General features: G+C 35.8%; 1 protein-coding gene across 1 annotated transcript in view; it reads right to left on the minus strand.

Annotated features, from left to right (window-relative positions):
• Positions 1–15,236, minus strand: part of TTC29 (tetratricopeptide repeat domain 29) — a 151,537-nt gene that overhangs the window by 121,490 nt on the left and 14,811 nt on the right. Inside the window, exon 5 of the mRNA XM_036314703.1 lies at positions 1,986–2,209. Within this exon, the coding sequence (XP_036170596.1) occupies positions 1,986–2,209 (224 nt within the window). The remainder of the gene's footprint in view (positions 1–1,985; positions 2,210–15,236) is intronic.

Genomic DNA, 15,236 nt, shown 5'->3' on the forward strand with positions numbered 1-15,236 from the left:
CAGGCTGGCCAGGTACCCTAGCAGGGACCTCCACCCTGAAGGGGCTGTGGCCAGCCTGCAAACAGCCATCAGCCCCTCACCCAGGCTGGCCACACCCTCATGGGGTGAGGGTCCCTGCTGGGGGACTTGGCAGCCTGCAAACAGCCATCAGCCACTCCCCCAGGTTGGCCAGGCACCCCAGCAAGACCCCCTTCCCTGAAGGGGGTGTGGAAAATCTGAAAACAGCCCTCAGCCCCTTACCCAGCTGTCCAGGCACTCCAGCAGGGACCCCCACCCTGAAAGGGGTGTGGCAAGTCTGAAAATGGCCCTCAGCCCCAACCCAGGCTGGCCAGGCACCCCAGCGGGACCCCCACCCTGATCTGGGACACCCTTCAGGGCAAACCAGCCAGCCCCTACCCATGCACCAGGCATATAATAAAAGGATAATATGCAAATTGACCCTAATAGCAGAACAACTGGGAATGACTGGTCACTATGACACACACTGACCACCAGAGGGCAGACACTCAATGCAGGAGCTGCCCCATGGTGGTCAGTGCGCTCCCACAGGGGGAGCTCTGCTCAGCCACAAGCCAGGCTGACGGCTGCCAGAACAGCAGTGATGGCAGGAGCCTCTCCCACCTCCTCAGCAGCGCTAAGGATGCCCAACTGCAGCTTAGGCCTGGTCCCCACTGGCAAGTGGACATCCCCTGAGGGCTCCTGGGCTGCCAGAGGGATGTCTGACTGCCAGCGTAGGCCCAATTCCCCCAGGAAGCGGGCCTAAGCCAGCAGGCGGTCATCCCCTGAGGGGTCCCAGACTTCGAGAGGGCACAGGCCGGGCTGAGGGACCCCCCAAGTGCACAAATTTTTGTGCACTGGGCCTCTAGTTTACTAGTAAAAATTCTGATTGAAATCTATAGCATTTATTGATGAAACCCTCAAGTTCCATTATCAAATACTAGAAAATCAGTATACTAATTTTCAAATTCTAATGCTCTTTGAAAGTATCGCCTCAATGAAAGTCAATATTCAGTTCATAGATAAAGAACTCTGGAAAGTTTCATATTTAGTGATACAGAAGATTTTAATACATTGGAAAGTTGTGGAGATGGTATTAGGTGCTATTCCTTGTCTCCTCTGGTTTGCAATGACAGTACCACAATACCCCTGTGTCTGGGGCAGCCCCGTGATTCAAGATTTTGGCACTTATTCCATAAAGATGCTTATTTGACTAGGTTGAACTGTGCTAAGATGTCTTAATGTCTCAAATTCATACATGAAACAATTTATTTTTTTAGTATATTTTTTATTGTTGACAGTATTACAATGTCTCCCATTTCCCCCTCCTTTGTTCCCCTCCATCTAGACCCAACCCATCTCCTCAGGGCTTCCCCACCCTATGGCCCATATCTATGGGCTATGCATATCTACATATATAAAAGCCTAAGTGACCATTGCAATGAACAACTGGCTGACCAGTTGCTATGATGCATATTGACCACTAGAAGGCAGACGCTGAATGCAGGAGCTACCTCCTGGTGGTCAGTTTAATTTGAATGTCATACAATGGAACTGAGGGAACTGAGAGAGTAAATAGAACCAGGTGGATTCAACACATAGTTAGGAGAGAAAAATATTGATTACTTGATTCATGAGTGAATGTTGGGGGTGATGGAACAAGAGGAGCCAGGTTTTTGGAGGGGGTAATTGCTAATTTGCTGAAGAGGGGAACACAAAAGGATGAACAGCCAACCTCCCGTGGTGGCCAACCTCCTGTGGTCCCTCCCCTGGCCGGCTGGCCCCGATCGCCCTGGTAGGGATTGGTGAGATAGCCTCAATCAGCCCCAATCACCAGCCAGGCCGAAGAACCCTACTAGTGCACAAATTTGTGCACTGGGCCTCTAGTAAGTATATAAGTTCTTTGGTTTATCTCTCCTCATTCCCCCATCTCCACATCAAGGTATATCAGTATACAAGAAACAATTTGTAATCCTTCCTGCACTTACTTTTCCTTTCAGCCACCTCAGCCCTGGTCAGGTAGTAGTAGAAGTGATCCAGCTTATCAGGCTGCTCCTCCAGGGGTTTCTGCAACCAGAAGACGGACCTGACCCTCGCAGCCTCCCTCAGGGCTTCCCACTTCTCCATCAGGGTGAAGAGCTCAGTGAAGGACTTGTGATACCCATCTCGCAGCATGTCCACACAGATGTTCTTCTTGTATGTGTTCCGGTAACTGGGAGCGAGAATCAGAACACTCAAAATGTTATTTTCATTCTTGAAGTCTGTGCAGTGTTTTTTTCCTATAATAATGAAAGGTTGAATCATGCTGCCTTTTTTTCCTCCGTGAAAGCACTGAAAACTAACCACTGAAGAACTTCAGTTTAACGAAAGATGCCAGGAGCCATCTAAACTCAGTAGTTTTAATAAAATTACATTATAAATATATCAATTCTAAAGCTGAGCTCCCTTTGATATGGACACACAAGCTAGGTAGTTGACTGATGTCTTAGTCTGTCTGAGCTGCTGTAACAAAATATTACTGAATAGCTTATCTACAAAAGAAATTTATCGCTCACAGTTCTGGAGGCTAGAAGTTCGAGATCAAGGCGTCAGTGTGGTTTGTGCTGGTACCTTCTAGCTGTGTTGTGCCCTCACAGAGTGGAAGGGGCTGGAGATCTCTCTGGAGCAGTGGTTTTCAACCTTCCTAATGCTGCCACCCTTTGATACAGTTCCTCATGTTGTGGTGACCCTCAACCATAAAATTATTTTTGTTGCTAATTTATAACTGTAATTTTGCTACTGTTATGAATCGTAATGTAAATATCTGATATGCAGGATGTATTTTCATTGTTACAAATTGAACATAATTAAAGCATAGTGATTAATCACAAAAACAATATGTAATTATATATGTGTTTTCCGATGGTCTTAGGTGACCCCTGTGAAAGGGTCGTTCGACCCCCAAAGGGGTTGCGACCCACAGGTTGAGAACCGCTGCTCTGAAGCCTCTTCTATCAGGTACTAATCCCATTCAGGAGGGATCTACCCATGACCTGAGCACTTCCCAAAGCCCCTATTTACTACCACTTTTAGGGATTAGGATTTCAACATATGAATTTGGGGCACCAAACATTCCAGACCATGGCAATTGATGACATCCAAAAATACTTGATATACTAGACTTTCACCAAAACAAAACGACCAATAACCTGAGCAAAACAAAAAAAAAGTAAAATATTTTAATATCAAAGCATGCAGTCTAGAGTAAATGGTTTCACTGTATGTTATGTAGGCTCAGTCATTCATTCATTCATTCATGCAGAATATGTTTATTGAAATGTATTACCAAATATATTTTTGAGTTACTTATGTTAAGATTACATTATAATTTGTTAGATCAATATTTCACTACTAACTTAATAATAAATCATATGCAAGGAGATAAAGTGACAAGTAAATATTCTATTTATTTATTCAAAAAATAGCTATTGAGTTTCCTGTTAAGCACCAAGCACTGTTCTAGACCTATTAGGTTCAATGCCCTGGGGCAAGTTTGTATTCTCATGGGAGAAAACAATCAACAAATAAGCAAACAAATAATAAATAATTTCAGATGCAAATTGCCATGCAGGAAATAGGGTGGCTATTATTCCACTAAACAAGAATTTAGAGACCAAATGATATAGCTTTATATTAACTATTTTGCACTCCTCTTTTTATTTATTTATTTATTATATATTTTATTGATTTTTTACAGAGAGAGAAAGGGAGAGGGATAGAGAGCTAGAAACATTGATGAGAGAGAAACATTGACCAGCTGCCCTCTGCACACTCCCTACTGGGGATGTGCCTGCAACCAAGGTACATGCCCTTGACTGGAATTGAACCTGGGACCCTTCAGTCTGCAGGCTGACGCTCTATCCATTGAGCCAAACCGGTTAGTACACTCCTCTTTTTTAATAAGTAGAAGAAAAATATTTAGAACAACTGATTTGATATGATACTACTTGCAATAAAAATTTCAGTGTGGAGTGGAAATAGACTAGAATTAGTCAAAACACCCAAAGTCTGGATCAGAACACCCAGGTCTATGAAATCCCCCTCAACCTCATTTCTTGTCATCTGTGAAGTGTGCATATTAATATATGCCATACCTACATGGCAGGAGGAAATAACATTTAAGTTCCTGCTTTCTAGTCATGAGAGAGTGTGGAGAAGAAGCAATGGGATGCTGTGGAAGCCCATGTCCTCTCTCCTCCCCTCCCCACAATGCCATAGGAAGGGGATGAGTGCTAAAGGCTGTTGTGTGGACTGCCCACTGGGGACCGAAGGAGGACACAGCTACGACTCTGAGAATAAGAAGCACTGAGGAGGGATGGAGGGGAGTCAGGTCAGTATATTTCCAGAGCTGATGGAAAAGGATGGATCGCGTGCATCAGAGATGGACATCTGTATAGAACCCCACATGCTAGGGAAACATTCAACTACAAGAAAGAGAAAACTGGCCTCACATTGCCTTCAAAATGAGAGGTTTATATTTCTCACAGAACAAGATGCCTAAAGGTAGGCTGCTACTGGCCTTGGCTGGCAAGTTCAAGGCTCAGGCCTTGAACCTTATTTTAGCCTTTCCTTCATGCTTGTCCCCTGCTGGTCACTGGAGGGCTTCTCCAGCTCCCAGTGATCATTTCCACCTTCAAGGCCACAAAAAAAAGGGGAGGATGGGATGGTACCAGCTGTGTCTTTCCCTATTATTGGGGAAAAGAGAAACAGTTCTGCAACTACTAACAGATGTCCACTTTGGTTCCACTGGCCAGAACCCTGTCCCACAGCCATCCTTGCTACAAGGAGACTAGAAAAACAAAGGTGCTGCCTGTTCTAGGGCACCTTGCTACCATAAACGAAACTGCAGTTATGTTGGCAAAGAAGAAGGGAGAAATGGATACAGATAGGCAAAGCCAGTGTCTATCACAGGTCCTAGATCAAGATCTGGAAGTGAACGCTGACAAACCCCGGTGCTCAGGGATGCCGGATAAAGCTGGGCCAGCTGCCCAGTTTAATTTGAATGTCATACAATGGAACTGAGGGAACTGAGAGAGTAAATAGAACCAGGTGGATTCAACACATAGTTAGGAGAGAAAAATATTGATTACTTGATTCATGAGTGAATGTTGGGGGTGATGGAACAAGAGGAGCCAGGTTTTTGGAGGGGGTAATTGCTAATTTGCTGAAGAGGGGAACACAAAAGGATGAACAGTTTTGGGGAAAGAATGAATTTGGATTCAGATAACTTGAGATTGAGGAGCCTAAAAGAATACCCAAGGGGTAACCCCAAAGAGAGTTTTGGGGTGGTATAGGAGGACTGAGAGGATAAGGGCCTGGAAATCCAACCAGGCTTTAAACAAGCACTGGCACTAAATGTAGGTCGATGCCTGAGCTGCCAGCATGTTTTCCTGTGAATGGGAGCGCATTCTGGAGCAGAAATGAAGAATAGACTAAATGAACCAAAATTAGACTATTCATTTTAAACAATAAAAATAAACACTAGATGAGGCCATCCCAGTTCTAATCTCACCTGGGACAGAGATGCAGGAAAGCACCCTCTGGTCCATTTCCCTGCCCCGGAAGGCGAGGCTGCCTGGGTTGGACTGGGTCCTCCCAGAATGCAAAGTACTTTGGAAACGGCTGGCCCCACGCTGTGTGTCCTCTCGGTTGGACCTGATTGCAAAGACTCCCTGGGCACAGGTGGGTCAGTGACTCCAGTTAAGCCACTGCCCCTTCTCCAGGATTTTGAAAGTTGAAGTAAGAAACACAAAAGTGTAGAAGGTTGGAGCTCAAACCACCTGGCAGCAACATCCCGACGGGAGTCTCATGTAGGTCTTGCTACCTAGACCCATTCAAGATACAAGGGTGCCAGGTCTTGCTCTTTTCTTTGGAGACAGTTCCCCCCTAAATTCAGCAAGTTACCCAATATCCTGCCCATAAAATCATTTCCACTTTATTTAGTCAGAAGCAGTTTCTGCTGACTCTGACCAAAGAACACGGAACTGATTCAGAAGGGACTGGACTAAACTTGTTTCCAATACATCTTTCAACCTCAAAATATCCACAACATGTAACTAAAAGCAATTTTTAAAATTTCAAGTATATTTTTAAAATAGACCACTCTTTGCAAAAGACATTTCAAATAGAATAGTATTTCAGAATACATTACTATTCTAATATCTCTATTTTATATGTGTGTGTGTATGTGCCATTCTTTAAGTCTTATTACTAATATTTGAGAGCAAAAAAGAGCAATTATAGTGATTTGCTAAATAGATTCTTATTTATACTTTACTAGAGGCCGGATGCACAAAATTCATGCAAGAGTAGGTTTTCCTTCCCCTGCCTGCTGGCACCGGCTTCCCTCTGGCACCCGGGACCCGGGCTTCCCTCCAGCCCTGGCTTCTTCTGGAAGGATGTCCAGAATCACGTCCGGAAGGATGTCTGGTCTAATTATCATATTATGCTTTTATTATTATAATGTAAATAATTTCTTTTACCTGCAAAATTTTTCATTTATTACAACAAACTGGCCGGGTGTCTGAAAATAAAAATACATGTTAATTTCCACCATTATATTATATTTGGACTTCTCAGGTTTTATATTTCATAACAGACAACCACAGCCAAGGTTCACTCACTTTATGGAAAGGAATTTTTAAAAAATACAAATATAAATATAAATGGAATGCAAATTCATTATTTATTTCACTTGGACATGAACTGATTAGTCTCTGGTTTCATTTACATATTAAAACAAATATTAGTTTAAATTAAAATATGTCCTTTCTAAATATCAGGAAAAGAAAAATTTCCTTGACCTGAAGTCACTGTACTGAAAATTGAGAATTCTGGAAAAACTTATGGGGAGATTTGATCATGTGGAATTTGGGAAGAGTTGTCCTGACAGAAAGCAGGCCACCCATGGAAGCACAAGTTGCGACAGCCATGGGTGTGCTGGACATCTATGGGTCACTGGCCTAAGGAAGATTTTTGCCACTGCAGATACCTGAGGCTGCCCTAGGCTAAGGGGTGCCCTGGGGAAGAATGGGTTTAAAGAATTAAGCATCCATGCATTTAACATGGACTATATTACTACTAGTCAAAGACATTATTCAGTAGAGATTATATGTAAATATTCTGAATTTACATCAAAATTTCCCTAAAAAATTCTAAAATTAAAAAATTCTGTAGACTGGCAGAAAGTAAAACTGAGCAATCTCAAATACCTCCACAGCAGCTGAATGCGTGGAGCTGGGGAATGGGGAGCTTTCTGTTAAAAGGCCATGGAAATATTATATCATTTTTAAACTCTGCCTGAAACCATTTTTGAATAGCTACCATTTATAGAGCACCTACGTGTGTCAGACACTGTGTGGACATTATTTCTAACTCACACAGGAACTCTACAAAGTACTACTTCTATTTTTACAGGTAAAAACAATAACAACAACAACAACAACAACAAAAAACCTGAGGTTGTGACTTGCCCAAAGCCAGTGATGGCGAACCTATGACACGCGTGTCAGAGGTGACACGCAAACTCATTTTTTGGGTTGATTTTTCCTTGTTAAATGGCATTTAAATATATAAAATAAATATCAAAAATATAAGTCTTTGTTTTACTATGGTTGCAAATATCAAAAAATTTCTATATGTGACACGGCACCAGAGTTAAGTTAGGGTTTTTCAAAATGCTGACACGCTGAGCTCAAAAGGTTCGCCATCACTGCGGCCAAAGCAATACAAACTAATAGAGGCAGAGTTGGAATTTGCACCCAGGTTTCTCAGACTGGAAGTCTTGAATTTTTTTTACTTTACCACATGGCTGCCTACTATATCAAATATTGTTGATATTTCTTCTCCTCCTCCTTCTGCACAATTTTCTGTTTATTTGCATTGATTGTTTAGGAATTTGACATAACCAGACAGTTACAATGTAATGTCAATGTGTTGTTTGGATCCCTGGTAAACTGGGGGCAATGACAGGCGTCATTCTGTGACTCTCCCAGACAATCCCTGTCCTTAAAACGAGGGAGCAGACAACCAATGGCGTCCATGCAAAGCCAACTGAATAACGTGATCACCACTCAAGGGTGTAAAGTCTAACAGGGAAAACACCGAAAGAGACAAACACATGAAAGGATGAAAAGCACACACTTCTGCAAAAATGAACACATGAATGAATGGAATGAGTAGATATGACAGCTTATTTTATTCTCTCTTACTTACAGGCTTTCAAAATCAAAACGCATTATCAACTATTCTATTATAGAATTAATAGATTTAACATATTTTCTTTATACTATAAACTGAAATACTGTATCAAGGTGAAACTTCACGTTCAGTAAAATAGTTCAAAAGCAATTCAATAAAAATCCATACTTTAAAAAGATCATAAAATTTTTATTTAATCTGACAAAGATAAACTCAAAAGATATGTAATATCTAATCAAAAGTCTGGATAATACTTTTATTCCATTAAATTAATATTTATAAGTCACTAGTGGGTTATCTTTGTGTCAGTTAGAAGAGTCTTACATTCATATTGTAGGGATAAATGTTATTGGAATCACCTACGGGATAATTACATTGACTCTTAAATTAATACTTAAATAGCTTCAGTTAATATAATTTCCATGGAATAAAGTGAGTCACTATTCTTAGCCATACTTTTCAGTGTGGGTAGATATTACGTATAATTAGAACGGGGAATATATATTTTACACACACACACACACACACACACACACACACACTGATAACAATCACATAAATTATTTGGTTATGTTTTATAGTTTTTCATGAAAAGGACAATTTCCTCCAAAAAAGCTAAAGCAAAGATACAGCATTTTTCAGCATATTAAGAGAAATCAGATAGAAAAAAAAATTAGCACCGTTTGAAATGACTTAACTTTAAAAGCATATAGAATGATATCACAATGAAAACTGAAAGCATTTTTCTTAATTTTACACATTTGTTTTTTAACAATGATTAGTAATAGTGTTGATTAATGCTGATTAGGAATCACACTACCATCACACATACATATTTTTGTGTAATAACTATTGGAAAGTTGAGTTTTTTATGACCTTTAATTATTTTCCAGGTACTTCAAAATATAGCAAGAAAAAAAAGTTTCAATATAAAAAAGTCTCTTTTCAAATTTAAAGGATTTCCAATGAGTTGACTGGTCTCTGGGGGCATCTACTGGAAATTCAGCAAACTGCAGTCACTTCATGTAAATTTGATAACTTTCATTATCCATCTTAATACAGATATTATTTTAATTGATATGCAAATAAGGTGGCACTCAAAGAAGATAAATGTAAAGTTATGCATGGTATTCTATCTCATCCATCTGGTAACAGCAAAACATGTAACTGTCTATGAGATCAGTTAACAAATACTCAACTCTTAAAAATGTAAATAGGGCAGATGGCATCTCACAGATGAAGTTTTCAAACCATTCAATGCTCATGTTTGGAAAAAACTAGAAATATATTTTAGAGATTCACACACTTAGTGAGGCATTTTGTTAATCCAAATTAAATATATATAAAACCCCTTTTAAAATTATGATTTCTCTAAAACAAAGACACTTTGTATCTCAGTATATCCACAAGTCATAAATAACCTGATAACTGCTTATTTTCTATATTACTTAACTATTTAGAAGTTAATATCTCAAAAAATAGAGTTTGTTATATTTGGGACCAAAGAATCTATCCTTTCCAATAATTAGTCATTACAATTAGATTTAATTATTCAAATGAACATTGTTATTAATTTCTCCTAAACATTTTAGCAGAACATCCTTAAAGAAAAATGAACATGTAATGAACATAATATGATCACTGAAGCTTAATTTTTTTAATAAACAAAGTAACACATACTGATATTATTGGAGCTATGATTAATCATATAATAGGAATTTTAACATCATAGCCATTATAATAATCTTGATTTTCTTTGTGAAATTGTAATCATATTTTCTTATCATAATATACTTCATATACTGCTATAATTTAATCTAAACACCCTCCTAATAAAGATTGACATATATAACATTTTAGCGTCATTCCAAAATAAATAATAAAAGCAAAACACCACTAATGCATATATGTATTAGTTTATACTGCTCCTGAAAATTTATTAGAATCACTGTCCAAATAAATAATCAACTGAAAAAACTAACCAACATAATAATGTTATCAGCAATCAGAACATTAATAACTGGTAATACAGCAGGATTTTGGTTTCAGTTTAGATTAAGATTTATTTTAGATAGCTGGATTTATTGATAACTTAAAAATAAATAAATAAAATCCACTCCACAAGAGGTTTTGTGATTTTTCTAAGCAATTAGAAGTTTACTAATTTGAGTCTTTAGAGGAAATTGTTACATATACGTTTTGCTTTATATTTTTTGAAAATACATATTTGTATCTCTTGATAATCAAAGTTAGAAAGCACAGATTTTCAAAATTTTAAAAGTATATATACCAACTGAAAAATGCTATTTGAAAAACACTATTTAATCCAAATCAACCTTTAATTCGTTTTTAAAAAATCTAATAATAAAAATAACAACAATAACAACTAAGGAAGTTTAGCTCATAGTATTATGTAAATTGGACTGTTACTAATATAAGTATTTCAACAAAAATAAAATATTAAAAACTTTGATCAGCAAAGAATTCTCTCAATAGCACAATAAGAATTCACTTCAATATGGGTGATTTATTTTAGAATATACAGGATATTCACGTAGAATGAAACAAAGACAGATTCAATATGTTAAACTGATATTTAGCAAAAAGGCAATACTTTTTGTGAGATAATAAATGTTAATCAATCTAATAGAAATTTTGCTGGTGGTTGTTACCTGGTATCACAGGAAAGCCATGGTTATTTAGTAGACAGACTACAATCCTTTTAATAGCTTTAAATAATTCTTGTAACATAAAGGCATTTTTTCAGGTACATACCCTGTTGAAAATGATTTACTCAAGTGATTCCCATTCAATCAAATATTTGAAGTACAGCGATTGTAATCAATCAGAAATGAATAAACTATTCATCAGTCAATATACAATATTACCAAAATATCTACCCACGGCTTCCACATGTTTTTGTTACTGAAAAATCTTTACTAAACTTAACCACATTTTAAAAAAATTTTTCTTTAGAAATTTAGTGAAAAATCACTGGAAGAAATTTAGTGAAAAAGCACTAGAAATTTAGTGAAAAAGCACTGTAATTAACCTCTGTATGAGGTTAATTACAAATAAAATCTTTATAAATACTCTTATTACTTGCAAACTCTCTGGAGAAGTTAATTTTTTTTTTTTTAACAAAAGATGTTTTAAGACACAGATCATAAATGGAAAGGTATAAAGTGAATGTCATTGTTTAAAAAGAATTTTCAGTGAAAGTATTTTCAAGCCAGAAGTACCTCAATTGAGTCCAGACAACTTTGGCTAAATGAAGCAACCATGTTTACTAGTATTGTTGTTGGTGTTGCTGTTTTTAAATTTACACTATGACTTTCCACCATAGGAAAACAGTTATATAACAATTGTATTAAATTGGTTATATTGTTACTTAACCAATTAAACATAAGCTAAAAAATAAAGTTTGAAAATAATCTTAGTTTTTGGATTGAGTTATAATTATTAAAAAATCTGAATAACAATTCTGTTATGTTCTGCATCCTAATACAATGAAAATGAACCATAAAAAAGGAAAAAAACAAAATATAAACTTCATACTACATCACTATGAACAATGGACTTCACACACATGTAAACATGATTACATTAGCACATCACTCCCATATTTTTGTTTAAATTACTATTTATAATTTTTAATTAATATAAAACTCCATATAATATATCACTGTTTTTTAAAACATAATTCTGTGATTGCTCTCCAAATTTTTTGAATTCTTTTAAAACAATTCATCTCAAAAGATATTTAAATTTTTCTTTCAGTTCTTCATCTACATATCTTTATAAATAAAAGAACTATCAAGTTTCCATATAAATTGAGTGAAACATCAAACTTTTAATAAAAATGTAAGGCTGGAGAATATAAAGTTAAAACTTTGTAAAAACAACAAGTTGCATTAAAAAGAAAACTTCAGCTCACTGTGCTCTTTTTTTACTAAAGTATGTCATACATTTTATATTTTCAAGAGTTTGACGAGTTTTGCAAGTAAAATTCTGTTTCCTCTACACTTGCTAATAGTCATGAGAATCTGTAGTTTGCACCTTCCCATTAAAAATGTATTGTATTTTTTTGAAATTATTCACCCCGCCTTTTATCCAGATCGTGTCTTTGAAAGGAGGAAGTAGATAATAAATGGAATAATTCATGATTTCCCATTAAATATGAAACTTTCTTTTGCAGAGTTTAGAAAATGAAGTTCTACATAATGTACAAAAGTTGATTAGAACTTTCTTAACCTTTTCAAGAAAAGCCTTTCACATTAAACAACTGTAAGAAGAGGTTTCTTTGGTAAAAGTAAACTGATCAATTCTTTACACCTATAACTTTATCACATACATTTTAATTTTGCTCCTTTCAAACATATTTCCTTACAATATTATGATACTATAATACTTAAATAATGGCAAAAAATAGCATGCATGGGCTATAAACATGAGAAGTACCTAAGAAAAACAATACTGGTTTAAATTCAAAGGGAAAAATCATGTAAATTAAAAATGAAAACAAAATACTATTCATGCTCTATTCAGCAACATAACGAACCATAGTGTAAGAGTAAGTAACAAAACTGCAGTTACAGTTCTTCATTATGACATTTCTTCTGTCATAAGAAAAAAAAAATCTTTATAAACTGATCATTACAAACTACCCATTGGTATTCTGTTAACTACACTCTTTTGACTTTTTTGGATAGAATAAATTAAAAACTAAATCAAATAACTTTTAGGCTCATTCCAGCTCTGTCCTTTTCTATTTCTTGGATAAGAAATCTGCAGTAAATTTAACTGAAGAGAAATGTCAAGTTCTGGTTATTTTAGGGCAGCAGGTGACCTCATTTATTTGAGTTTTTAAGTTTCTATTGTGGATACTCATCTTTTCACGAAACATATTTTAATTTTCCCCGTATCAAAAATACTTTAAGCATACATTTTTCCCCTTTCAAACTTGAATGCTTAAAAGATAACTACCAAATTGTAAGCTTTGTGAAGAAACCTTTCGTATTGTCTGCTCTTTAATTACCATAACAAAGGAGGGCTGTACTGCACATAGGAAGAGCTGGGCCAGGATTCCTCTCAGGCCATGTGTACATAGTGATCAAACTTCCAGAACATACATTTTGTTTTCCATTTAGTAAAAACTAAAATAAAACCAAAAAATAAATCAATCATTTTTGAAGCTTTGGTTAGACAATACTTGCAGATAGTATCTTCTTTTCCTGAATGTTGTATTAATTTTATTGTAGCTATCTCAAACATTCAGAAAATTCTTTCTTATAACTGAGAGCATAAGGTATATAAAAATCAAATATGTATAAGAATAAGAATATTGTAAGAACTAAAGGAAGTATTTGTGAGGTGAGAAAATAAAAGAGCTTTGAATTTAAATGTTTAGGAAATAGTAAAAATAGATATATTAGGGATTATAACTTCCTTGAGACAGAGAACATGTCATTTGTTTCGTCTGTATTTTCATATAATAGTGAAAATGCCAACAAAAAGAGAGTTTGTATACCTTGATTAACATAAAGCAAAAAAGAAGTCATAAAAAATTAAAGGGCATACACATATCAGTGATTCATAAATAGATTAATTTTCTGAAAAATATAGCAATTAGGAAACAATACATCTAATAACATAGATTCAAGATTTATAAACATTTCAGAAAAAGAAGAAATTTATTTTAATGCCTCTCCCCACTCCCGAAGATTACAAATAAAGTAGAGGTTAAAAAGTTTTATATAGCCCTGGCCAGTGTGACTCAGTTGGTTGGAGCATCGTCCCATGCACTGAAAGGTGGAGGGTTCACATAGATGTTTCTCTACATTTCTTTCCTTTCCTTTCTCTAAAAATCAATAAAAAGTATATCTGTGAGGAAAAAATATATATTTCAAAGAAAGTTTTGAATAACAACTGTTGAGCTTGACTAAAATAACAGGCTCAATCTAATTATTAGATTCTGATAGAATTGTCTACCAAATAAATTGAAAATACATATTTTTCAAAAGTACAAGAAATATTTATAAAAATTGACCATGTACTGGACACACTAGAAATTTCATTAACTGATATCATATAGGGTTCATTTACTGAGCACAAAAATAAATTCACTTCACAATCCTGAATCCTCTCATTAAAAAAAAAAAAAATGAGAAAAAATTATTCACCTGAAAATTTACAAATATATTTCTAAATTATTCATTGCCTAAAGAGGAAACTATCTTGGAAATTTTCATAGATTTAGAAGTGAGAGAATAAAAACTAAATATCAGGTCCTGGGGGAGGAAGTCATCATGGTACTCAAAAGGAAATTTATAATTTAAATGTATTTGCTAGAAAACAAGAACAACTTGGACAAGTGAAGAAGCTAGCTTTCAACTCAGGATGCTAGAAAAGAAATCCTAAGAAAATAACCAATGACATGAAGTCAAATAAAGTACAGGGAAGAAAATATTAAAGGTAAATCCATAATGAATAAACAAAAACCAAAAAGTCGACCCATAAAACAAAATAACTGGTTATATAAAAAGACAAATCTTTGTACAATAAAAAAAAATTCCATTTCTTTGAAGTCTTTCATAGCATCAGGTACATCTTATAAGATTTTCTACAATGTCTGTAAAAAACAATCTGGAAATCTTTAAAAGGTCTCCTTTCCCTATAGAAACTTTGTTTCAGCTCAGGCTGAGTATTCTTTGGTTCACCTTTTCTTTCTTTTGTATTGTGTTATATTCTCAAATATCAGAGTATATTTGTTTGTTTATTATAATGAAGTTCTAGGTTTCTTTTTTTTTAAAAAAAATATGTTTTTTTTTTTAAATATATTTTATTGATTTTTTATAGAGAGGAAGGGAGAGGGATAGAGAGTTAGAAACATCGATGAGAGAGAATCATCGATCAGCTGCCTCCTGCACATCTCCCACTGGGGATATGCCCGCAACCCAGGTACATGCCCTTGACCGGAATTGAACCTGGGACCTCTCAGT

The sequence above is a fragment of the Myotis myotis genome, unplaced genomic scaffold (genome assembly GCF_014108235.1).
Source record: "Myotis myotis isolate mMyoMyo1 unplaced genomic scaffold, mMyoMyo1.p scaffold_m19_p_6, whole genome shotgun sequence".
NCBI lineage: Eukaryota > Metazoa > Chordata > Mammalia > Chiroptera > Vespertilionidae > Myotis > Myotis myotis.